This window comes from Desmodus rotundus, chromosome 1 (genome assembly GCF_022682495.2).
Source record: "Desmodus rotundus isolate HL8 chromosome 1, HLdesRot8A.1, whole genome shotgun sequence".
Classification (NCBI taxonomy): domain Eukaryota; kingdom Metazoa; phylum Chordata; class Mammalia; order Chiroptera; family Phyllostomidae; genus Desmodus; species Desmodus rotundus.
The window spans coordinates 199,626,418-199,651,532 of NC_071387.1; the positions used below are offsets into that span (position 1 = coordinate 199,626,418).

The 25,115-nt window shown below is 46.5% G+C and overlaps 1 protein-coding gene across 6 annotated transcripts in view; it reads left to right on the top strand.

Annotated features, from left to right (window-relative positions):
- The window catches only part of RAI14 (retinoic acid induced 14), a 125,133-nt gene that overhangs the window by 13,186 nt on the left and 86,832 nt on the right, over positions 1-25,115 (top strand). For all 6 annotated transcript variants that reach the window (XM_045186185.3, XM_053914177.2, XM_053914187.2 and 3 more), the window contains one exon: positions 5,839-5,922. In XM_045186185.3, coding sequence (XP_045042120.2) covers positions 5,887-5,922 — 36 coding nt within the window. In that variant the 5' untranslated portion in view covers positions 5,839-5,886. The remainder of the gene's footprint in view (positions 1-5,838; positions 5,923-25,115) is intronic.

Genomic DNA, 25,115 nt, shown 5'->3' on the forward strand with positions numbered 1-25,115 from the left:
TTTATTTACTTATTTTTAACTCATTTTAGAGCTTTCAGGTGTATGTGGGAAACCCTGATCATTCTGTTGCATTTCATCAGACCCCCGTGCTGCTAACCCAGTGCACTTGGGACTGAAGAGAGCCTTGCCAAGGTCACAGGTGAAGCCTGAAGGCTCCCGAGGGTCCTGACCCAGCCTTTGTCTTACACATTCAGGCATGAAACATTTATTGATTGTACGCCAGTGGCCAGTGCCCTAGGACAGGCAGCATGAAAATCCTACCCAGAAAATCCATCATTCCAAAGTGAGCAGACAGTGGGAGATGCACGTTTTCCAATTTGCCGAAAACTGGTAGCAGGGCTCCTGAACCCCTCGCTCCCATGCAGGGTCTAAAAGGACCAGCGTGTGGGCGGGTTGGGGAAGGACCTTTCTTCTGAGAGAACTGTGCAGTGATGCCCACCACCTCTGCTCAGCCTCATGAGAGAAACTTGCGGGAGGGCCGGCTTGAAGAGGCTGGACGGGTGTCTGACCCTTGCCTGGAAAATCTGAGTGGGCGTGCCCCCTCTGTGGGAGTGGGCTGACGAGACACCCTCTCCCCCTGTTTGTCCTGCGTTTCCTTTCAGGCTAGTTAGGTCCCTACCCCTATTGTGAAGTCTCCTCTCATTTTTTCCGGCCCTCAAATCTTTCTACTCTGTGTTAGTGGACAGCTAGTTACTAGATAGTTTTGTATCATTTTCTCTTCACGCCCTTGGTCTCTACTCACATCTTCTATAGTACTTGCCCAGCTCCCATAACCTAAATGTCTGTTTGGGTTTCAAATTTTCTTCCCTGCCATCACAGGGACAGATCTGCTGTGGATGAAGTAAACTGGGGGCGGGAACAGCACTCCCTGGCCACTCTTCCCACTTTCTGTCCTTTGTCCCAGAAGCAGGACGTAGTCAGAGGCACAGCCCTGCCCCAGGGGCAGAGGCAGGATGCCGTGTGTGCCCGAGGGCGGCTTCCGGATGGCCTCAGGTGCTGTGTTGTCAGGGCCATCTTGGCTGGGAAGGCCAGTCTGGAGAGACCTTTTACAGGATGTATTTGCTTTTCCAGATTGAGAGAATTGAGTGTTTGTGCAGCTTTTGGTTAACATTCCATCTTTGTTGCAGAGAGATCATTATCTGAGGAAACAATCGAGTACTTAAGGGAGAAGAGGTAGATGCTGGCAGGGAGGAAAGTGCCTTAATTTTAGTTTTTTACATTTGTTCATTGCCTTCGTCAGTGCTTTGGGTTTTAGGTCTCATGTTCTTTTTACCTTGGAAGAAAAAACCCTGAAGCCTGTCTGGGGTGCACTCTAATGCCCTGGTGGTGCTGCGGGTTCTGGAGGAGTGGCCCCCGTTCCGGGATGGAGGGGTGAGTTAGTGAGAGGACACAGCGTTGTTCCCTCTATTCCTCCAATGCTGTGTGATTCACAGGGAATCTGCTGCCTTGAACCCTGTGATATGGTGTCTTAGATGCTAAGGGATTCTTGTGATCCAGGAAACTGCATAGCTACCATTTGCCTTTGCCAGTTAATACTGTTCCCTAGTGGCCATGGGTAACCAGCTAGTTGCTCTTCTAGAATTTAGAGTGTGCAAGGCTCCCCGACATCCTCCCAGCTCCCCGGCCCCCGGTATTGTGAAAGATTCAAGCATAGTCAGTGTTTGAAGATGCTGATCCATAGTGTCTACTTGCACAATGTCTCTAGGTTATTTTTTAATGAAAGTGTCAATTATAAGTGTGTTTCATTGTGTCTAAAACAGTGGTTCCCCTAATCTAGCTGAGCATCCAAACTACACAAGAAGTTAAAGCAAAAATTACAGATTTCTGAGCCTCACCTCTGATTACAGAATCAGATTACCTGGCTGGGGCTCCCAGAGGACTCTCATTGTGGACATAATTGGTAGCCTTGCCTTGCGAAATAGTCCTTGGGTCCTCGTGGGGCTGGGGGTGGGGATAGAGGTGGGCCGGCGAGTAGTCTGAAGATACCAGAGAGGACCTTTTTTCTCAGCCACTGCAATCAGGGGTGCGATGTGGTATAGAAATAGGTAAAAAAAGAAATACTGGAAGCAACCACCTTTTAGTGTGAAGAACATTACCTGTTCGTCTTTGTCCCGTTGAAGTTTTTTCCAATCAGTCCAGAGGTTTGTAACCTGGACTTTTTCCAACTCTAAGGATTGGAGAAGGTAATGGAGACTATTATGCTGTTAAAAAAAAAAAAACAGCTTGGTTGAGATGCATCTCACGTCCTATTCAGTTCACCTACTTGGAGTGTAGCATTGAATGGTTTGGGTATGGTCTCAGGTCATGCAGCCATCGTGACAATAAATTTAGGACACTTTTATCACTTTTTCCCAAAGGAAACCCTATATCCATTATAAGTTAGTTTTAATACTCAGAGGATTATAACTTACTAGTTCATAATAAAGCTCTATGGGCTAATGTCAAGGTGTTTGATTCAGACTAGAATTATATCAGGTAAGGAGAGCTCACGTTAAGCTTCGATTGAATTACGTTTTTTGTAAAGGGAAGATTGATTAATCAATAAGCCCTGTTTGTTGGACCCGGGCTTTCTGATGGGAAGGTAACAAGGCTGCACTGTTATCCTCACCGACTTGACTCCGAGCCCCCAGGTGACCGGTGACCGGTGGTGGGAGCTGTGTTTCAGTGACTTACTGTGGCCTGAGCAGGAAGTAAACTGTCTAATACTCCTGCTCAGTGGGTAGATGGGCTTTATTCTGCTTGAAATGAAAGAACTTACTTCAAACAACTTTTCCCACACCTGTGTAACCTTTCATCCCCTTGTTCTGTCCAAATTAGGCTGCTGTGCAGTTCCCTGAGCTTCACCGCAGCCCTTGGGAATGGAGCATCTCAATTAAGTGGCATTTCCAAGGACTGCTGTCAGGTAGTCTTGCTAAGTTAATGGGTGCCCCTGTGTTCAAGATAGCCTGTGACCCAGTTTGGCCTACGGAAGTTTGGATTTGGGAATTGGAGCTATGAGAGCCCAGCTGCCCCCGGAAAGGGCAGTCCCTGGTTTACTCGTGAGCCCTCTTGGGCTGGCGGAGATGCTGAGGCAGAAGGAGCCCAGTGTCACTCTAGGGCAGGTTGCTTTCCACCAGTCATGGCTTCCATGTGTTGGGTTCGTTTACAAATACCAGGAAAGCAGTGACCTATTACTAACTTTAATTACCCCCAGCCACCCTTCTTGATTTTGAAGTTACTGTTCGGTAGGTTTCCAGAACTTGTTTACCCTTGACCCCCATCTCTCTTGTCCTAGGGTTCTACCCGTAGACCACCCAGCTGTCACACACCCAGAGCCATGATTCCAGGAAGATGATTCCTTTCATAGCTAATCCCTTCCCCTGGGAAATTTTGGAGTTGGTTGCTTTATTTATTTAATCTTCTTCAAGTCAGAGTTTGCATACTTCTTACTGGCATGCTTTAAAAAAATGCCAAAGATAAACACGCACAAAACTAGTACAACACCTGTGAAGACCCGCCACGACCTCAAACAGAAGTCTTGCCCACCATGACTGAAGGAATGCTTTGGGTGGATTCTGCCTTGGTGGGCCAACCTTTTTGGCACTGGGGACAGGAGAGATCTCAGGCTGGAGGGTGGGAGGAGACAGGAGGCGGAGCTCAGGCAGTAACTAATGAAAAGGTGTCCACAGATGGGGAGGAGGAAGGTTGGGGACCCCTAGGCTCCACGGTTTGTGGCTTCTCCAAGCCTTGGCTTCTCTTCTCTCCCTTTCCTGTTGCGTGGAGTTGGCCTCTTTCCTTGGTTACTACCACTTTGCTCAGAGAGCAGAAGGAATTGGATTCCAAGGGTGATTTCCGTTTTCTAGCTACAGTTGGTGGAGGACCGTGAGGCAATGGCAGCTTGGGAGTATCTGATTCTCATTACTGCCCCTTGGATTCATCAGAAGGTGCTTCGTTTGGTGATGGAAAAAGGCTGTTTATAAATCAGTGCAACTTGGACAGCATATTCCCTGTTTTTCTACCTCGGTTCTAGGTTCTCAAACATCCGTGTGCAAAAGGGCAAACCAAATAGGTTCCTGGGCCGAGCTCCCTGAGATTCCATTCCAGTGGGATGTGGACTAGGGTTTTACATCCAGCAAATTGTCCCCAGATCCTTCTGATTCAGATGAACCAGGGGCCAACGTTGAGAAACAACTGTCCCGGAATTTGCGCTTTTCTGTTCAGGTACTGGCCCACCCTTCTCTGTGGTTAAATAGTTGGCAATTCCCAGGGTATAATTATGGTATGTATGGTTTCCAAGGCAACATGCATTTTGTCCCTTCTACCTACTGAGCTGGAGAGACTGAAAGGGACCACGGCGGGGCGGGGGGGGGGCTGAAGTAACGGTGTGACCTCCAGATTAATGTCATTAAAGTGCTTTATGATCACTGGGCTTTTGTACCATTCATGAAGGACTTTGCCTAACGGCAGCAGCAGTCACGAAAGTAAACACATGAGAAGCCAGCGAGCTGCTGGGCCTCTGCAGACAGCGAGGCGGACACGAGGATAGATGAGGACGGCCATGTAGTTGCTTCATTTACCTGCCTGTCTTCTCAGATCAGCTTAGGTCAGAATGGTAAGACGGTGGAGGAACGAGAGACAGCCGTGAACGGCTTTAGGAAAAGGGTGGTCCGCGGTGGTGAACACCTGACCACGGTTGCTCAGGTCTCCAGCGGCTAGTCCTGTTGGAGTTGACCTGGTCTCACTTTCTGGCACTTGAGGCTTGCAGTTACATGCACAGAACGCTCACGGTCACCAGTGGGGACTTGCACATAGGGCTCCTTGTCTTTTTTGACCTAAATGCAAAGGTCCGCACTAGCTGCTTTTTCCATGTTTAAGGATGAAGAAGATAAAGTCTGTACCACATTTTAGCCCAGAAGGCTGCTTTTTGGTTTTAATTTGAGGATAGAGGGCAACGGGAAAAGCACTCAGCAATCAGACGTGGGCTTTGGTGCTGAATTCCAGCACACGCAGGCTTTGTGACAAGTTCCCTGGCTTCTCTGAGTTTCTACTTCTGAAAATCAAGGGTCTTAGACTCCACTAATCGTGTTAGCTTTGGAAGGGTGGCAGCCCCTCTGCAGAGTCAGATGAAAAGTAGGAACCTCCTTCCCTGAATAAAGTATGTACATACATACTTAAGAAAATTACACTCACTTTCTGGGGATCACAGACTCCTCCTAAATAAGGTGGTTTCTTAAGACTTTCTCAGCTCCAGCTGGGAATGGCTGGGTTCCACAAGGACCTGGGGAGTCTTTCATTGTTTAAAGTGGCCTCCCGAGGAATGAGGTATTTGCTGAGGGAGGTTTTGTTGTTCCTGGCATTTTTCGCTAACTGCCCTGTGCGTTTCGAGGGGGGAAAAACCACACAGAGAAAAATAAACACGGAATGCATGGCATCCGGGGTATGAGCTGTTGTCCTTATCATTCTTCACTTGGTGACCCTGCACAAGGACGTGGGTGGTGTAATTGTCACACGGAAGATGTGTAGAGGAATTAGTTCAGCATACAGATACAGTATTTTGTATGACGACAGTTGAGTAGTTACTTAAACTTGTTGACTTTGTAACATTGGGGAAGTTGAGGTGAAATTTAAAGGTCTGGTTAACTGGAAAATGTTGGAAGGTCCCAGGAAGTCGTATATATCCTGAGTGGAAATAACACGTTCTGCACCACGTCTTACACAGACCCGTAACTCAACCACCTTCTTAACTCAGCCCCAGCCTCCCGCATGGGGCCCAGAGCTGTAATCCCATCAGGAGGGAACATCTGTGGTGTTTATTTGGAAACCTTGACACTCGATTTCTTTCTGTCCTTCTCTGCCTAGGTGTTGAGCAGTCCTCTCTAGAGCTTCGGAAGGCTGAATGGACTGAACATGAAGAGCTTGAAAGCGAAGTTCAGGAAGAGTGACGTAAGTCCTCGGTGGCGCACTGTCTAGCTGCCCCCGCCAGACTCCCGGAGCTGCAGAAGTAGTGCCCCCTCCTGCCTTGATAAGGCGCTGGGTCCATCTGCTCCCCAGCTCGGGGTGGCTTTTGTGAATGGCCAGCCCTAGCCTCCTTGCTGATTGTGTGTGTAGCTTTCAGAAATGACATTTTAAAATTCCTGGAGTCTGTACCTTGTAGAGAAAGGAACAAATTACACATCTTAATGAAGGGAATCAGTAAAAAGCTCAGTATTTCTAAAGTCTCCCAAATCTGGTTTTTAGAAGCAGCTCATCTTGTGAGGGCGGTTAAAGAATTGCTTCCGAGCACGGTGCACGGTTAGCCTCAGGAAGCCGGTGTTAGCTCTCTGTGAAGGTTTCTATGGCAAAACAGCATCTGTTGCTGCCTGTACCTTTTCTTCCCCCCAAATTCCTGGGGTTCTCACTCATTTGTTCTTCATCCTAAAAGACTGGATTGGAGGGACCAGCTATGATGTCAGCGTTGTGAAACAAAGCCTCCCAGAGGCGAAAATGGAGAAAAATAGCAAAGCAGCAGGATCATACACAATGCTGTTTAACAAAAGGTCACCTCATAAACCCTGCCGAGATTCCGGTCTCATACTAGCTGCATTCCAGATGCTCCGAGCAGAATCGTTGAATGGGAGAAGTTCATGGAGGGTATCTGATGGAATCCCAGATACATCATCCTCATAATGGGCTTGCTTGGCGATCGTTTACCATTAGGTAATTAAAGGTGACCCTGGGTTTTATTGCTTTGCTGTGAATTACATGACAGCTTGGCACAGCCACATTTTAGCAATAAATACAGGCTGTGTCTTTTATGGCCAGCAGAGCACACACACCTCCTTTTGGCTGAAGCCTATCTCCTGAGGTTACATCATGACAGTAACTTACTGCCCTTTTGATAGGACCCAGACCAGAGAAGATGCTTGTGGGGTGATTGCAGAATCTTGTCTGGCTGAAAGGAAGTTAGAGCTAGAAAGGTTTTTTTAGGGCAAAATTGGCCTCGTTGTCTCATTCTTCAGGTAAGCTAACTGGCAGTCGGAATGTGAAGTGACTTGGCCAGAGTCATCCAACTAGCCTTTGGTTGGTGAGCGCCTGGGTCTTCTGACTCCTTTGCCCCTCGCCCCTGCGGCTCGCCTGAGAAACTCCCTACACATCTCCTCAGCTGCTGGCCATATGGTACGAGAGCCTACAGGTCTCGTTTGGCTTTCTGCTAAGAAGGAAAAGGCAGTTAAATGGAAAATGTTGCCCAGTTGAGCGGATATGGGTTTGAAACATGTGTGACCAGGTTAACAAATGTCTTTTCCCTTCCAAGGGAATTTGGGTAGCTTCCATTTATGCAGCTTGAGATTATTTTAGCCAAATCTAATCAGTCTAGAGTTCCATGGTACATGAACAGGGGCAGGGGGAAATGCTAGGCACATAAACTTTTGGGTTAAAAAATTACGAACTGTGGCCATTGGGAGGGTGTTGCTGAATTCTAGTTTTTAAATAAAAACTGCAATATTTCCACGATACATTAAAATCACAGTAATAACACTATTAAAAACTTCTCGGATTTGGCAGCAGAAAGGTTGTGCGTTTGGCAGCCTGTGCTAAGAGAAGAAATGTGCACGGAGCAAGCTCCAGGGAGGGAGCAAAAGCAAGTGGTGTAATGGGGCCAGAAAATGTCAGACGGCTCCCCCTTCATCCCACATTGCTTCCCAGAGCCGCACCACTGGACAGCTACAGGAAGCGATAAAAATGAAAAGGCAACCCATTTCAAACCCCAGTTTGTTTGTGAGCCATGCGATAGGAGTAACCGTTACAGAGTGTTTGCCGTATGTCAGGTGCTCTGCCACACGCTTTGGTAAAATCATTGCATCTTGCCACGACCTTATGTGGTAGGTCTTCTTGTCAGGCTCATTTTACAGATGGAGAAACTGAGACCTAGGGAGGCACAGCCACTTGCCTGGCTTCTCAGAGCTCTGAGTTGTACAGCCAGCCAGTTTTTGTGCCAAAGTAGCCTGCTTCTGGAGCCCAGGTTTCCTGAAAGAGAACATTTGGCTGGAGATCTGATTTGAAGGACAATACAGGCAGCAGTTTGGAAAAGTGACTTGGGACCCAGGTGTGTGGCCTTGGGCAAATCTCTTACCTTTCCTGAACCTCAGGTCTGTCCCCTGAAAAGTGGAGAAAATAGTAGCTTTACAATGTTGCTGTGAAGGTTAAATGTGCTCATGTATGTAAAACACACATCTCAGGACCTGGCAGTCAGGAGATGCTTGGTAAATATTTATTCCTTTCTTCTAATCAGAAACCCACGGTGAAAAGTGGGATCTGACCCTGGCTGGGTAGCTCACTTGGTTAGAGCATCGTCCCAATATGCCAAGGTTGCGGGTTTGATCAGGGCACATACAAGAATCAACTGATGAATGCATCAGTAAGTGGAACAACAAATCGATGTCTCTCTCTCTCTCTCCTCTCTCTCTCTCCTCACCCCACCTCCTGAAATCAATTTTCAGAAGGGGGATTGGAAAAGGGTACATATGGTCCAGAGGGCAGAATAAGCTGCTAACAGTGGCTGCCTCTGAGGAGGGAACGGGGAGCTGGGGATGCGAGGAGGGAGGAGACTTGCCTTTCAGCGCGTGCCTTATGATTTCAGTATTTCTGTTACAAGAAAAATACATAACTTTATATTCAGTTTAATGAGCCAAATGATCATCTTTTTGACTAAAAGTGAGTGATCTCTCAAAGAATGAACCTAAATCACAAGCCACCCATCACACTTCCCTGCCTGTCTGTGTGTGAGGCGGAGGGGAGAGGCTGGAAGAAAGAGTTCTTTGTGTTTCTGGGGGGTGGGAAGAAGGGACAGCAGATCATGTTCGTACCCTCATAAAGAGAAGGCAGGTGAACCACTGGTGTGATCGCGTTTCAGCCTGCCTGTGTCTGGGAGGTCCACAGCCTGATAGGCCTCTGGCCATCGAGAGCAAAACCCAGGAGTGAAACAGGACAAAAGTGGCCCAAAGGAGGCCCCCCCCCCTCCGCCCCCTCTGTGGATGGGCTTAAGGTCACTCTGCTACTCCAGGACCATCATGCAGGTAGAGATTTATCCCAGCGTCCTTTCTGGAACAGTTGACTTAGGTGGCCACACCATCAAGGTCAGGTGTATGTGAGGGTTGTAGGGGAATGAACCTGATTCTGTGGACTGTGGTTAGATAATGCCATCGTCTAGTTATTTGAATCCCTGAACATATTTGGGAGCCTGCAGATAACCCACAGAGGCCAAAGAGCTATGGAGCTAAACATTCGTCCTTCTACTGTGGATGACGCTTTTCAGTTCCCCTGTATAACTTTATTGTGGGCACCCTTAAACCTGGGGCAGATACAGGGGAGGACACAGGAGAAATGGGAAGTATGGCTGTTGTCTTGAAGAAGCTCATAAACTGAGGTGGGAGGAGAAAAATTACATGCAAAGAAATGTAACTAAGGCAAAATACAAATGGTATGGAATTTTGGATGTTAAAGGGGCCTTTGAGGTGACATAAACCCGTTATTAAATTGGGGGGTCGGGATGGCCAATGCTGTAGAATTTCAGCGAAGCACGCGTCACTGGAAATGGGGGAATTTGGGAGAGCTTTACCCACAGAGGCTTTTTCCATGTAGAGCAGGGGTAGGATGTGGAGGGAGGTTAGGTAGGAGAGGAGGGGAGGGTGATGCCGGGGAGCCAGCTGTGTGGCACAGTGGGTGAGTGTCTTAAACTACTGCCCTTGACATCCGGTAGTGCTACTTCAGGAGCCCAGGAGAGTGCCCATAGCGTGGCTCTGAGTCTTTTAATAACAACGCTATAAATATTTCATTCTCATTTTAAAAATGGGCATACTTGACTTTTATGCGTAGAACATGAGCTAAATCATCATTATTTATATCTTTTATGACTGCAATTTAAAAGTGACTTCTTTACCTCTTTAAATATTTGCAGCAGCTAGTGCGTGGTTCCACATGGAAAAACAAGCTGTCGTCATGAGAAATGAGGCCAAGGAGGCTGGGGTTTCCCTTTGCTAATAACCTGCTCAGGCTGCTGGAATTTCTTTGTGAATGCCAGTTTTGGGTGCCCTGAGTGACGGGGGTGGAGGTGGAGGGCTGGGAAATGGAGCTGAAGAATCTCTGTGACAAATCTTGAGATCTGCCTCTCAAACATGACCGAGGCCTTCCGAGTTTACTTTGTGGGGGTGTGTTTAATTTTGTGAAAGATTTGTTTCCAATTATGTTTTCCATTGAAATAAGGAAGCACTGGACATTCCATAAAAAAGGAATCAAAGCAGCCCGTTCAAAATGGCTGGCTCCACGAGAGATTAAATTGATGGGATTCTTTACATAGCAGCTATTAACGATTGCAGCCTTCAACCAAAGAAGTGCACACACCCCACCAATCTTGAGGAACCAGATGCGACCTGCTCAGACAGGAGCTTGAATTTCTTGCCTGTTGAGAGAACAGCTCTCGTGAAGGTCGATAATTGGCATCTCTGGCAAGGCATTTTTTTTTCCAAGGAGTTTTTAGTCATTTCTAGTAAGTTTTTACCCATGCCCCAGCCTCCCTCCCCCACTACATACATGCCAAAAAATAAAGTGAGTATTTAAACTCCAAGTCTCCCTGTTGCCAGAGGAGCCTTGCCGTGTTCTCTTGTAAGGCTAAGCCTCTTTCTCATGGACATAATTTAAAAGTGCATCAGAGATGACCTTTTCGGGTGGAGGGATGAGACTTGTAAACTTCTGCAGAGGAATTCGGTCAGGTTTGTGGCATGTGGCATATTTTCCAGGCCTTGTCAGCCTTTCTTAAATGGGGAATCTGTTTGCTGCGCTGTTTCACCTTGAATCGGTTTCTTAGGGCCACCGTCAACACAGCGAGGGGCCTCAGCAACAGAAATGTATCATCTCACAGTTCTGGGGGCCAGAAGTCTGGGATCGACGTGTTGGCGGGGTTGTCAGTTCTCCGGGAAGGTGGAGAAGGGGGATCTGTTCCGTGCCTCCCCTTGCTTCTGGTGGTTTGCTGGCAGCCTCTGGCGGGTAGATGGACCAGCCAGATCTCTGCTTTCCTCTCTGCGTGGTGATCTCCGTGTGTGCCTGTCTTCACATTTCCCCTTTTCGGAGGGACGCCAGTCCTACTGGATGAGGGCCCACTTTAAGGACCTCATTTTAACTTGATCGATGTTGTAAAGACCCCGCCCCCACATCAAGGCGTATCTGGAGGGGGTAAGACTATCAGGTTTTTCCAGGGCAGGGGCACAGTTCAACCCGAAACACGGGTCCGTGCCTTCCCTACGAGGGCAGTTTCTCTGCAGCTCCGGCTCCTCCTTTGAGCATGCTCACTGATAGACCTCAGCTCCGCGGCACCGATGTCTTCAGGATGTTTTCAGTGTCTGATAGAGGGAGGCCAGAGTATCCCAATTGTTCAGTGGGTGATACTGTCTACTGCACAGTATTAACAGCAAGAATAAACACATATTGATCCCTGGCCTGCTGCCCCAGAGATAGGAAGAGTTCTCATCGATGGAATGTTTACTGTGTGCCCCACGCTGCACCAAGCTCTTTGTGTGCGCTTTATCAGGTGGTGCTTACAAGACTCTGTCCAGGAAAGGGTATTGTTACAGCAATTATAGAGGAAGAAATGAAGGTCCAGGGAAGTTAAGTTATTCGGCCAAAGTCACACAGTTGATAAATGGCAGAGAGATTTTCCTTGACACCAGAGCTTGCACTTCTCAGCTGCTGCGCAAACTGCTGACACAGGACATTCATGTTCCTAAATCCAAAGCCTCAAACTGTGTAAAACAAGTTCTGCCCCATTGTCCTGAGTGGAAGGACCCACGCGATGATCGCACATCGTCGTGAGTGCTGTCCGTGTGGCGGAGCTCACAGACATGGGTGTCCTGCCCCGTGGCAGGGGAGGGTCTGGGAGACTCTGGGGGGTTTCGTTTCCTGAGAGGCAGATGCGCTTCAGAGTTCATGGTTCAAGTGAGAGGGAGCCACCGCTACTTCTGCTCTTCCGCCGCAGCTGCCAAGACGTCTGTTTCTGAATGGAGCCCCGCTGCTGGCTAACTGGATCCCAGCTTCCTTCTAGTCGCTCCAGGAATTCTTGGTTACACCTGGTGCCATTCCAGCTGCAGCCGGAGACCAGTATGAAACTCGCAACGTGGCCCTTAAACCTGGGGCCATCTGATCATCTACATAGCAATGAATCGTCTAGGTCGTTACCTCTTATCTCTTTATTCTGAATTAATTACCTAATCATTTCAAACTGTTGTTGACGTAGGTGATTTTTGTTTTGACAAATGCTTGTGTGTAACTTCTCCTTGGGAGTGAAATAGGAATTGCTTCTGAATTTACTGTGGAGATTTTCAGCTGGATTTCCACCCGAAGAGCTGTGCTATGTACAAAGGTAGTTTTCATTGATGTGGCAGCGGGTGTCAGCATTAGCCAAAGGCCAAGTGGGACGATAAAGATGACAATAGTGACTAGTTTTGACTTTTTTAATGTTTGAGTTCCTACCTCCTTTTAAACAAGGGAGGTCATTGTGTTCTGTGCAACTTAATTATCCAGTTATAACAATCGTGAGTTTTTATCACAATAAAAATATTTTCACTTTTCGGAAAGCACTACCTTTAAAGATTTTGTCTTCTATTTTCTCAGGAGCCCAGGTGATCTGATGGTCTTTCCTCCTTCTTTCCTCCGGGGCTGTGCAGAGGGCTGGCTGCTCAGGAAGTATACTGATTCATAATGTGGGACTAGAAAAAAGAAAAAGGCCAAGGAACCGCACCTCCTCCCTGGATGGGTTTGTTCTGCGATGAGTTTCCCGAAGCCGATGTGTGTGTGTGTGGCAGTGTTTCAAACTTGGTCTGCATTTGTGGAGACTCTTTTCCATGGAGTCAGTGTGAACTCATGGAGTAGTCTGTTCTTCAAAGGGCTGTTCCATACCTGAGAAGCTGCGAGCTCCTTCTGTGAGGTCCCAATGGGTGTGTTTATTAAGATACAGGATACACTATTATATGACAAAATACTCTGAAGTCCAATAAGACAGAAGTTGTTTGCTTCTCAAGTAAAAGTTTGGAGCACGCCAGGGCCAGCAGGACAGCACTGTCCCACAGAGTCATCCAGGGAGCCAGGTCCCTCTAACATGACTTTCTGCTGCTCTCCAGAGCTGCCCCGGGCATTGTCGTAGCCAGTCACCACTGTGGCCTTTATGAATTTGAAATGAGGCTAATCCAAATGGAGATGTTCTATAACTACAAAGTACACACCAGTTTTCAGATATTTAACACAAAAAAGAGTGTAAAACATCTTAATTTTTATAACTACACATTGCAGTATTGATGTTCTGGACCTATTGGATTAAATAAATATATTAAAATTAGTTTCACCTGTTTCTTTTAATTTTGTTATTGTGGCTACTAGAAACTTCAAAACGATTTAAGTTTTGTATGAAAATTTTTTTGGTCAGCACTTGGCTAGGGTGTTGTTGATGGTCACGATTCTGCACTTTGAATGTTAAGGAGCCAGAAAGAGGGAAAATGAAAACAAGCATCTTCCTTTTTAAAGGATGTCACCCTGAAGGTGCACAAATCATTGCCCTCGACATGGAGCTCACTTGACTGTAGTCACATGCCCCCACCTAGCTGCAAGGGAGGCAGGAAAACCTTTTCTCTAATTGGTAGCTAAGAAACCAGATAAATCTCAAGGAGAAGGAGGAAGAAGACGATCTCAGTGTTATAGATTAAGTTGCCATCTCTCCCCCCTCCAATATATTGAAGGTCTAACCCCTAGAACTTCAGAATGTGACCTGTTTTAGAAGTAGGGTCTTTACAGAGATAATCAAATTAAAATGAGGGCATTACGGTGGTCTCTAATCCAGTATGACCCGTGTCCTTGCAGAAGGTGGAAATTTGGACACGGAGTGGACATGCACAGAGGGAAAACTATGTGAAGAGACAGGGAGAAACAGTGTGAAGAGTAAGGCAGAGATCTGGGTGATGCATTGATAAGCCAGGGAACTCCAAAATTGCCAGTAAACCAGCAGGAGCTAGAAGCGCATGGAACAGTTTCTTCCTCACAGTCCTCAGAAGGAACCAACCCTTCTGACACCTTGATCTTGGGCTTCTACCTTCAGAGGAGTGAGACAGTCATTCTGTTGTTTAACCCACCCAGTGTGTGGTACGGTGTTGTGGCAGCCCTAGGAAGCGAATACACTCGGCCACAGGCAGTTGACGAGTGTCATCTGAGAGTTGCATGATGAAGATGTCCCAGATGTTAGTTTTGATTACCGTTATCCCAGAAGTGAATTTTGGCCGCTATTTGCCCAATTCCCCATTGTCCTACTGGGAGGTGCCTATTGCCACATGCTGTTTAAGGTGAAGTTAAATGCCTTTTCCACGTTAGAAATGGAAAGTGCTCCTGAGTGACCAGCTGGCGACATTAGGTTATCAGCGAGCCTTTTCCTTTTTGTCCAGTAACATGTTGGGTGCCTGGTTTGGTGAGATGTGGGGTCGACAGCATCTACAGTCATCATTTTGGGATTGCTTGCGTGGGTGGGAGCTGTCATGGCTTGATCCCACACCTTCATAGGAAGTTTGGGAATGATGTGCATCCTTCCAGGTGGACAGTGCTTCAGTCCTCATTCTTTGGAGTCCGGTTATAGTTGGCCCATTATGGGATTTCTCAGCCCTCTCTCCGTGTTGTCCCAGTTTTACCCCTTCTTATCTATGTGATACTGGGCAAGTTACATAATCGCTCTCATCTTTGATTTTCTCATCTGGAAACCAGGGTGGTGCCAGCCCTCTCTTACAGCATTATCGTAAGGGTGAGGAGAAAATCTGGCACACAGTAACTTCTCCATGGTAGCTAAGGATATCTGTTACCCTGATGGCTTGCACGGTGCCTGGCATTGGTAGGTCTTCGTTAGTGTGTAATGAATGAATGGTCTCAAAAAGTTTACTGTGTAGTCGAGACACTGTGATTGACGTGTGTGAAACTGTTAAAGCAGCACAAGGCGTTTGTCAGTCAAAACAGAAGTCTGGGCGATCAGTACCGTGGGAGTTTAAAGAGGGCTTCAGAGGAATCTTGAGTTTGGGGCTGGATCTTCTTGATTGGGTGAGTTAGGATTCTCGGAACCAGCGCTGGTGAGGCAAAGGAAGAGTTGGAGGTGGGGGTGAGGAGACTCAGTGTAAAGGGACATTCTTCTGAGAAAGTGATGGAAAAGAAAGTGGGAGGAATGGACTTGCGCGCAGCATTGAAAGCTGGGGTGGATGGGGCAGGTGAAACTGGAGAAGAGCTGTGAAGATGATTGGATTAGTGGCAGTAGGCTGGGGGAGAGAAGGGCTAGGACTGGGGCCAAGGCTGGGCGGTGGCTGCTGTGGAAGGGAAGGATGTGCTGCTTCGAGTGGGTGTGGGATGAAGAGCAGGGAGGAAATCTAGATTCCTGTTGATAGAGGCCACACCCCACTCTGGGCGTGCCAGCCCACGGAAGTGCCCTTCATCTCCTGAGAAATCTGCTGTGGGCTTATGATTGCTCTTGCCTTTCACTGGGCAACTTGGTGAGAAGGGACATTTAGGAAACTTGAGAGGAAAAAAAGTGAGAATCTATTTGTTTAAGAAAGAATGTTCAGAGAATATATATATGTTTAATATTCACATGCACTTCTGTGCCAGGCATTATTCTAACTAACTTAACAAATTGTAACTTACTTATCCCTATTAGAGAAGTACCATTCTTATCCCCATTTTACAGAGGAGAAAACTGTGACAGAGTAACTTGCTGTGGTAGCTTGCCATCACTATTGTAACAAACTGTTAACAGTGTAAATGGACTGGCTTAACCAACAGAAATGTATTGTCTCAGGTTCTGGAGGATGAAAGTCGCAGAGCAGTTTGTTAGTGGGCCAGAGGGCCGTGAGGGAGAGCCTGCTGTGTGCCCCTCTCCTCGCTCTGGTGGTTGGCTGGAAGTCTTGGGAGGTCCTTGGCTTCTGGCTGCATCACCTGAACTCTGCCTCACATGGCATTCCCTTGTGGGGGTCTCTCTGCCCAAATTACCCCTTTTTACAGGGACACCAGTCATATTGGATTAGGGGCCCACCTTTCTGCAGAATAACTTTATCTTAACGAATTACATCTACGTGACCCTATTTCTAAACAAAGTTGCATCTGAGGTCCTGGAGGTTAGGGCTTCACATGCGAGTCGTGGGAGGACACATTTCAACATGGGACTCTTGTCCAAATCACGAAGGTGAAGGAGGAACCAGGACTAGTGCTGGGGACTCTGGCTGCCGAAGTCGTGCCATCACCTCGTGACTGTGATTGCTCGTGTGCACAGGTGTGTGCAGGGCGAGCTGCAAAATAGGGTTCCAGCCAGCCACATACAGGCCTGGAATTGGATTTCAAATTCTCCTTTCCAGAATTTCCAGTGGCAACTGACAGATGATTATCACCGGTAAACTTTGACCAAAGCATGCTTCAGCAAAGCAGGAGCCAGACTCACCAAGATCAGTTTGAAGGCCATGAGTGCCTGAGATAAGAGCTGGGCGGAGTGTACCGAAGGCAAAGCAGTTAAACCTGTTTTGGGGAGAGAAGGACCTGGAATGCAAATCGGGACCTGACCCTTCAGGAATGTTTGTATTGTTTTCTGTTTTTGGAACAACAAAGGGCATGACTTAGACTAGGTTGGCTGTGCTTCTGAAGGCTCAGGACGGCCTGAGTGGTGGTTCTGGCGCTGGGACAGGTCTTAGGACATTGGCCGTGCTGTGTGAATAGCTGCATAGCTGGAAGGCGGGTTGTTTCGTAGCTCTGGTGAGTGTTCACCAAGCAAGTCCCACTGTCCTGGGAGGAGTCTGGTGCCGTAGATTCCTGCCCTTTCCTGTGTCTCTGGAGAACAGCATCTGCCCTTGCCCCACCGTGAGCCCGTGGATTTAGGTGGCGGGTGGCAGCCTGGGTCATGGTGGGCGGGATGAGATCCTTGTCCCTGCTGCGTCTGCAGCATTCAGAACCAGCCACCTTTGACTGTGTTCTGTAACATTAATGTGCATTGTTGGGGGCCCGGCTTGTCTTGGGTAGCCTGCCTGTGTACTTGTTTTGTCCTGGGCAGTTAGTTCGTACCTGCAGCTCGCTAGCTCGAGTGGTTGGAGAGCCGCGCCAACCAGACCAGTCACGAACTGAGACCTGCTGCAGGCTGATGAACTAGCCTGTGCTCCGTGGGCAAAAATTACCTAAATTTAGACCTAACGTACTGACTGACATCTGTGTCTCTCTTTGTTGTAAAAGAGCCTGAAGGTCACTGATCGAGGACACAGTCACTCCCTACGGGAAACAAAACAGTGCTTAGGTCCCGGTCAGGAGGGGACAGTTGTTTCAGCCCCGTGCGAAGGCTGCGATAATGTCATTATGATACAGTTTTTAACCTTTGTGAGCCAGTTAGCCAGAGTTTGTCAAAGCTTCTGGGCAATTTGCCCCTAGCTGGGGAAGAATTCTCCAGAATGGCCAAGTTAGCCTTCAGAACAGACGGGCGGTCTTGGTTTGCGACCTCAGTGAACGTTCCTTAGGTTCAAGGTCCATATCTGTCACGTCTTTACCACAAACCTGTGTTACGTATGCAGTACTGTTGGGTTAGCCCCTGTTACCACAAATGTCACCCCAAAGTGGCCAACGTCAGGGAAGCTGTGTGAAGAGAACAATCTTAAAAAGGAAGTTTTTGTAGTAGTATTTATATTATTGAAAAAAGGAGACTAGCCCATATTTTGGAGGAGTAGGCAAATACATGATGTTCCACCCATAGAGAAGAATGTTCTGGAGTCATCAAAAATGGTAAGCTTAAAAATTATGCAGCAGCTGGGGAAGTACATATAACAAAATTAAGTGGAGAAACATTCAAGGTACAAAATTATATTGCATTATAATTACAGTTACTAAACAACAAATGCATAAGCTACATGTCAACACTTCTCCATGGAGGGGTGCTGAGGAAATAAGGAGGGGCAGACTGTTCAAGGATATTCACTATGTTGACACTTTTAAATATATAAAAACCAGAAACCACTTAAGTGCGTAGTGAAAAAACATTGGCTGAGTATATTTTGGGGTACATATTACAAAACCATTAAAAATGTTGCAGACATCTATTAAAGAAAGCTGTTTCATTTATTATTATTATTAAATAATAAAAGCAAGTTCTACACATATTTGTGATGTTTAAAGTTTTTAAATGTTTTCTTCTTCCCAGAAAAAATTCCGGAAGATATACACAGGGATTAGAGGTCTCCAAGGGCAAATCCAAGTTTTGTGGCGCCTGCAGTTTGTACGGAAATAGAGAGGAATCCTTCTTTTAAAAATACCAAAAGATTTTACTTTATGAATTCTGCAAAAAAGAAAAATGGGAGCACATTGCAAGGCTTTGGAAGGGGCCGGTGCAAGTGGAGGGGCACCGAGGTTTAAGCGTCAGTAGCCTGGGGTCACGCAGCCTCTGGCGGCACTGTTGCGTGTTCTGACCTGGAAGTAGGAGAGGGTTGCCACTTGTGGCGTTTGGTGTGTCTCAGACCCAACAGTTACCTTTTAGGCCCCTTGCTGATGGAGTTTCAGGTCCCATAAGTTGCCCAAATGAACACGGTTCTTAGGAGAACATGTAGCGATTCTTTTTTTGACCTCATTTAGGTACATTTCTCTTCCTTCTAGTTCAGTCATTCTCCAAGTGCAATGCCTGGGCGATCCGAATCCTAGGTTCTTGTTAGAAATGCAAATTCTTGGGCTCCTCCAGGGTCACCTAACCAGAAATTCTGGGAGTGGGGCTCTGCAAAGCCCCTCACCCCAGGCGATTCGAGTGCAAACTGAAGTGTGGGGTTTACTTTGCTCTGTAGTTGTCAACCCTCCCTATACGTGACAGTCTGCCTGGCAAGCTTTTCCAACTGCTGATGACTAAGATCCACCCCCAGAAATTCTTCGTCCTCTTGTTACCAAACTCAAGGGCTTCACCTCTTGGGGTGATCTATTCAAGAATGAGACAAAGTTGTCTCAAGGTAGTTTTATTTACTCGTAGCAAGTAAAGGAGTCAGGGGATTCATATCTAAAGCTCTGTCTCAAAAGGGAGGCGTAGTCATTGCTTGTATACACTACTTGGCCAATTGCATGTTGATTTCTTTGCACTGAGCTACACTTAGCAGGTTGGGTTTCTGTCAAGCTTATCCTGTTTACAGCTCCTCTGCCAAATACTGTGCTACATTTTAACATGTAGCACGAATAGCATTTAGTAAGAATGGCCCAGACCTTGAGGCCCTTGTCCTATCTAACACTCTGCGAGAATGTGTGTTGCCACTTCAAGTGAAGCATTTATAGATATGGCACTTTCAGTTAACAGCGGAGAGCTGGACACATGAACACACACTCCCATCAGTGTGTTTTGTCTTTTTGCCTTTCCTAAACCCCACAAGGGAATCAGTATCCAGAATCACTTCCTTGGCTGGGTGGGCAGTGTTTGTGCACAGAATCCAGAAACTACCCCGTAAGAGTTAAGTTCATGCATTATTAGCTAAGCTCACATTCTGTGTGCTCCACTTAACTGCCTCTTAACTTCTCTGGGCCTCTTTCCTATTCGGTAAAATGGAGGTTTTAGGAAAGTCCCTCCTTGCTAGGATATTGTGAGGATCAAATACAATAAAAATGCTCAAGATGCTCACTTCCCTTTCCCAAATAGTTTAAAATTCTATTCCCAGTTATAGACCTCATCTATCAAGTCTCGTTTTTTAAAAAACTATTTCTTTCATTTTTGTATTCCATAAGCGGAATTTTATAAATGTGTCAGGCAATGAAGAAATGATTTTTAGCTCCCTGGGGACTGACTGCAGGGTTTGTTTATTGCCTGATTCACAGTCCTTACGAAGTCAGGCATGCCTCTTGAGAGGGCGGGACAGGGGTGTGACATTCGTGCTGTCCCGGTGCCACCTGCACGTGTGTCTGTGGGGCACTTGAAATGTGGCTAGAGCGACTAGGGGACCGAACTTTAGATGTTATTTATTTTAATACACTTAAGTGTAAAAATGGGTGCTCCAGTCAAATATTGGATACGTTTAAGTGTTAAACAACTGGAATATGTGAATTTATCTTTCCAAGCGTAAATTTCATGAAATCTACATCCGTGTTGCCTCAGAATTGAGATGTGACGTAAGGATACAGGATTTTGAACACTTGGTGTGAAAGGAGAATGTAAAATATCCTCTTAGTAGTTTTCATGTTGACTGCATGCTGACATGATAAGATTTTGGTTGTGTTGGGTTCTGTAAACTATTATAAATAATTTCATCTTTTAAGTATGGCTGTCAGAAAATGGAAAGCGTGGGTTGAATTGTATTTCTTTTGAATAGTGATATTAGACCCTATCGTGAAGATAAAAACAACTGAGAAAGTAAAGTTCACATCTGTAAGACTGAAAGTGAAGTCACCTCGCTCATGTCTTTACATGAGCTACCAGCTCACTTAAATTCACTTTGTGGGGCCAGTTTCTGGCCACTTTCCTTCTTTTGCCATATGCAAACAAGCTCAATTTGAATAAGTGGTATCCTACTGTATTTGAATATGGGTTTGTTTTTTTTTTGTTTTTTTTTTGCCCCCTGAACTTAAGGGGAATTTGAGCTTTAGCTGCTGGTTTAACAACACTGATTTCAATATGGAGCATCTCAGTGAAGTACGTATTTTTTAATGCTGTGATTTTGGCTTTTGTGTGTTTTTTCTGCATGTTCTTGTAGCATAGGAATGTAATTGTTCTGTCCCACTGTTTTTCTCTGTCCATACAAGGGAGTTACCATTCCTGGAACTCGGATTTAGAAGCACTTCCTTATTTTTGTAATGTACTTTCTAAACAGGGACTTGACCTCTGCATAATTCATACTTTTCCTTGAAATGTTAGATCACTCACTTCAGTAGCCTTGGCTTTATATGACCCATGGAATGTGAAAAGTTACTCATTAAACTGAGCACAGCGATAATTTCTTATAAGGTAAACATAAACATAATGACACTGAAGGATTATTTTCTGCCTTTATATGGTTTTTCTTGTATTTGGTGGGCCCTCACTCAAAACATCACAGGCCGAGTAATGGAATTGAGGCTGATATTTAGACAATTGTGTTAGACATTTTAAAGATGATACCGGAGCCATGGAGCTCTGGACTCAGGGAAGACACTTTTCCTTTCAGAAGGACACTGCACTGGTGTCGGGCCTGTTGTACGGGGACGCTCTGTCACCAGGTACTGCCAGCCTTTTCTCCCCAGTCTGTGCAGTTCACTCTTTGTACCTGGCTCCTGTTACAGCTGGAGTGTTTTTCTCAGCCTGAAATGCCAGGTTATCTGTGCCATCTCCCGGGCACAGAAGTAAGGCTTGTGCCTCCTCTGCACACGTGGTTCTTTGACCTTGAACTTTGTAGTGTGATTGCATTGCATGAGAAATATCCTCTTTCCTCTCCAGAAAAGCTGTTCATTTTCTTAATAGGAGGCAGTAATTCAATCAAGACCTCCAGCTCTTGATGACACCCCATCCCCATCAATTATAACATATTAAGACATGATAAATATGTAAAACACGAGGCCAGGGAGGCAAAGAGGCTGGCTCAACGTTTTACTGTTTCTTCGGGGTGGTGTCAAGACTTGGCAGGCGATTTTGTGGACAGAACAGCAGGCGGATTGACTGATCTTAGCTCTGCCAGTTACGCAGGTGAGACTCCTGCAAGTCAGTGCACCTCCCCGGGTTTCCACGTGGGTAAAGCAAGATGCTCTTGAACTGTTCAGGAAGCTTTAAAGGGCTGTATGTCCTGTTCAGGTCTCTTTCCAGCCCCGTGGGCTCCCATCCATTCCTGCGTCCACTGGTAATTGCTCCTGTAAGAGAGCCTGAAAGCAGTAGTGTGTTTGTGCTGGAGTTGCGCAGAGCCCCCCGGGCATCTGGAAAGAGAACGCGCTTTTCGTAGAAGGGAGTGTTCGAGCCTCCCCCGGTTCCGAGTCAGAATGTGTGCTCTTCTTCCTCTTGCCCAGGAAGGTTTCTGATAATCTGCACTAATTAAGAACAAATAGAGGGCAAAGAATGTGATCCTATTGTCTATAGTGATTATAATGACCTTCCCTTGAAACGTGCCAGTCTTTTTTCATGTTTGCTTAAGCACAAAGTAGAGCTGTAGATAGGAAATCTCCGCCTCTGGCCTCTCCTGCGGGAAAATCAAGGCTTTGAAAAATGGTGAAAGGAGAAAGAAAGTGAGATGGGGCAGGAAGAGAAAAAGAGAAAAGAAAGAAAAGGCCTTTTGTGTTGTATATGGCTCCTGTATTTAGGAATTTGAGTTTGTTTCCAAAGTGGCTTAAGGAAAGTTTATCTTGTCAAGAAATGAGGTAGTATAGAAGCTAAGCTTCCTCCTGAGTTTTATTTACATATAAATGAAGTTATAATTTAATATACATGCCTCCTCGGTTGCGGGCCACGTCCCTTGTTGGGGGCGTGCAAGAGGCAACCTATTGATGTTTCTCTTGCACATGGATGCTTCTCTACCTCTTTGCCAAAAATAAATAAATACAGTCTTCAAAATATATATACCCATTCAACCATATTTAAGTAATAAGAGAGCTAAGTGTTTGTAAGAAGCATGTTTTTAAGAAGTTTGCAGAATTCTGACTACAAACACGGTCAGCTGCTAAACAAGTACTTATCTCCCCAATTGTCAAAACAAAACAAAACTTAAGTTTATTAACATATTTCATAGGTGGTAGGTATCTTTGGATTTGGACACTTGGAGATTTTTGCCAAGTCGCAACAGTGGAAATATCAGTAGCTTTAAAAAAAAAAACCATAAAATTTTCTTTCTGTTCGAACTGTGGGGGCTGGGACTGAACATAAAAGACCATTATGCCACAGATAAAATTAGATGCCTAGGGTGTGCCTGGAGCTACTGGCAGAGGGCGAAGGCACCAGGCGGTAGACCTGTGGAGTCAGACGAGACCTTGGTTCAGCAATCTCGGTACTTAATTTCTGGCTAGGAAAGAATTCAGAGCCAATATTCATTCAGACTTTGAGAGAAGGTTTATGAAGAAAGTCGCAGAGGGAGAAGTGAGCAGGAGAAGGCATGGGCTCAGGAAACAAGTTCCAGAGGCAACAGAAGGGCCCTTGGAGCCTGGGGGAGAGAGAGAGGTGAGAGTGATGTGCCTGGGGGAGAGGGGGTTTGGGGGAAGGCACCCTAGGTCCTCCACCCTAAGGCTTTTAAGGGTGGGGAGTTTAGGGGCGGTCCCAGGGGAGGATCTCAATAGAATATTCATCAGCTTTGCAGGCATGTCTTTTCAGGGTGGTGGTCTCCACTGACTGGCCGGTGCCAGGTGGGGGGAGGGAAGGGAAGGGAAGGGGCAGGGGGAGGGAGGGTTGTCCATTAGATGCAGCTGGTCCTAGTGTCAGCCCTGGCTTTGCTTGTCTGGTTCTGTTGCTTTCCTGGGCCTGGAGCTGAAACACAGGTGTAGCCTGGATGTTATCCCTAAGGGCTAACGCTGAAGGGAGGGGTTGTACAAGGGCCCAAAGGGAGTTGATGAAGCCACTCTTTGGCCTCTGGTTCCTCCTCCACGGGGGTGTCAGCATGACTAGCAACCTGCCAGGGGAGGAAGGGTCAGAGGAGGGACCAGTGATAAGAAAGGTCAGGGGGTCTAAACCACAGGACCAGTGGCATGCTAGGGGAGGAAAGGTCACCCTGGGGACCAGGTCCTGTTTTCCAGTTTTGCCCGTTGCTAGGGACCTGGGGCTGTACGCCCAGGTGACCTTCCCTACTGGCCTGTCATCTTTGCTGGGCTCATGTCTGTCTGACTGCCCGACACAGAGCCACATAGTTAAAACATTGCCAGTCAAACAAGGATGGAACCATTATTCACACAGATTTAATTTTTAAAGTCAACTTTTCAAGTCAGTGGTTTTTGAGTGTCAATTTCACATAGGATGGATTTTCCTCATATTTCTGAGTTTTGGAGGGTTCTTTTTCTCCTCTGTGGATTAAAAAAAAAGTCTTTACCCTTCTCATCTAGGGCAGTTATTTTTAACTCCCACTGTATGTTAAAATTACCAGGAGTACTTTATCAAAAACAAACCTATTACTGTTCCTCACTCCACCTGCCCCCAAACCAGCTGAATCCCAATTTCTGGACTGGAGCAGGGGCTGGGTATTTTTAAGGCTCCTTGGGAGATAGACCTGAGCAAAAAGTGTTTCCAGGGTCACAGGTGATCCTGGAGTAGGAAGCAGTGTTGTAGATAAGCCAGATCACGGACATCGCAATGAACTCCCTCGTCTTCCTCCCTCCCCCACTCCTCAGATAGCCGGCGGAAAACCCTGGTTTTCAAACCATTGTGGAGAAAGGCAGTGTAGGTTAAAGCCTGCATTTCAATGACATTTCAGTTATTTTCCAGTGGTCATTTGCAGTTCTGAAGCCATGCAGGCAAATAGCTTCTGTCGTGGCCGAGGGGCGTTGAATTTGGCCTTGGTGGAGAAATGGATCCTTACTCACCAGTTGTATTCACTTGCTAGAGCTGCTGTAACAAAGTACAGTAAGTTCCCATTTAACACCATTGCTGGTTTCTGCTCCTTTAAGTGAAGCAAAGTGTAATGAAACCATTTTTTCCCCCTAGGCTAATTGATATTCAACATTATAATGAAATGATGAAACTGCGATGAACTAAACGTTAGCCCGGGACTTTCTGTACCATAATCTGGGTGGCTTAGAACAACAGAAACGAGTTGTCCCCCGTTGGGAGTCTGCAGTCTGAAGTCTAGGTGTGGCCGGGCCTGCCTCTGAAACCTGTCTGCCTTGCTTCGCAGCTCCGGGCTGTGTGCTGGCAGCCTGCAGCAGTCTTTGGTTCCCGGCTGCCTCGCTCCACTCCTCTGTCTTCACAGGACTGGCTTCCCGCTTGTGTGTCCGTCCCCCACCAAGTCCACTCTTTTAATAAGGGCAGCAGTCGTACTGGGTCAGGGCCCGCCCTACTGACCTCTTTTGAACTCAGTTACCTTGTAAAGACCCTGTTTGCAAATAAGGTCATATTCGGTGGTACTGGAAATTAGGCCCTCGGTATACCTTATTTTTTAAGAGAACTTAATTTAAACCACAATACCAACACACAAAAAAGAATCTGCCTTTAATATGTTTATTTCATC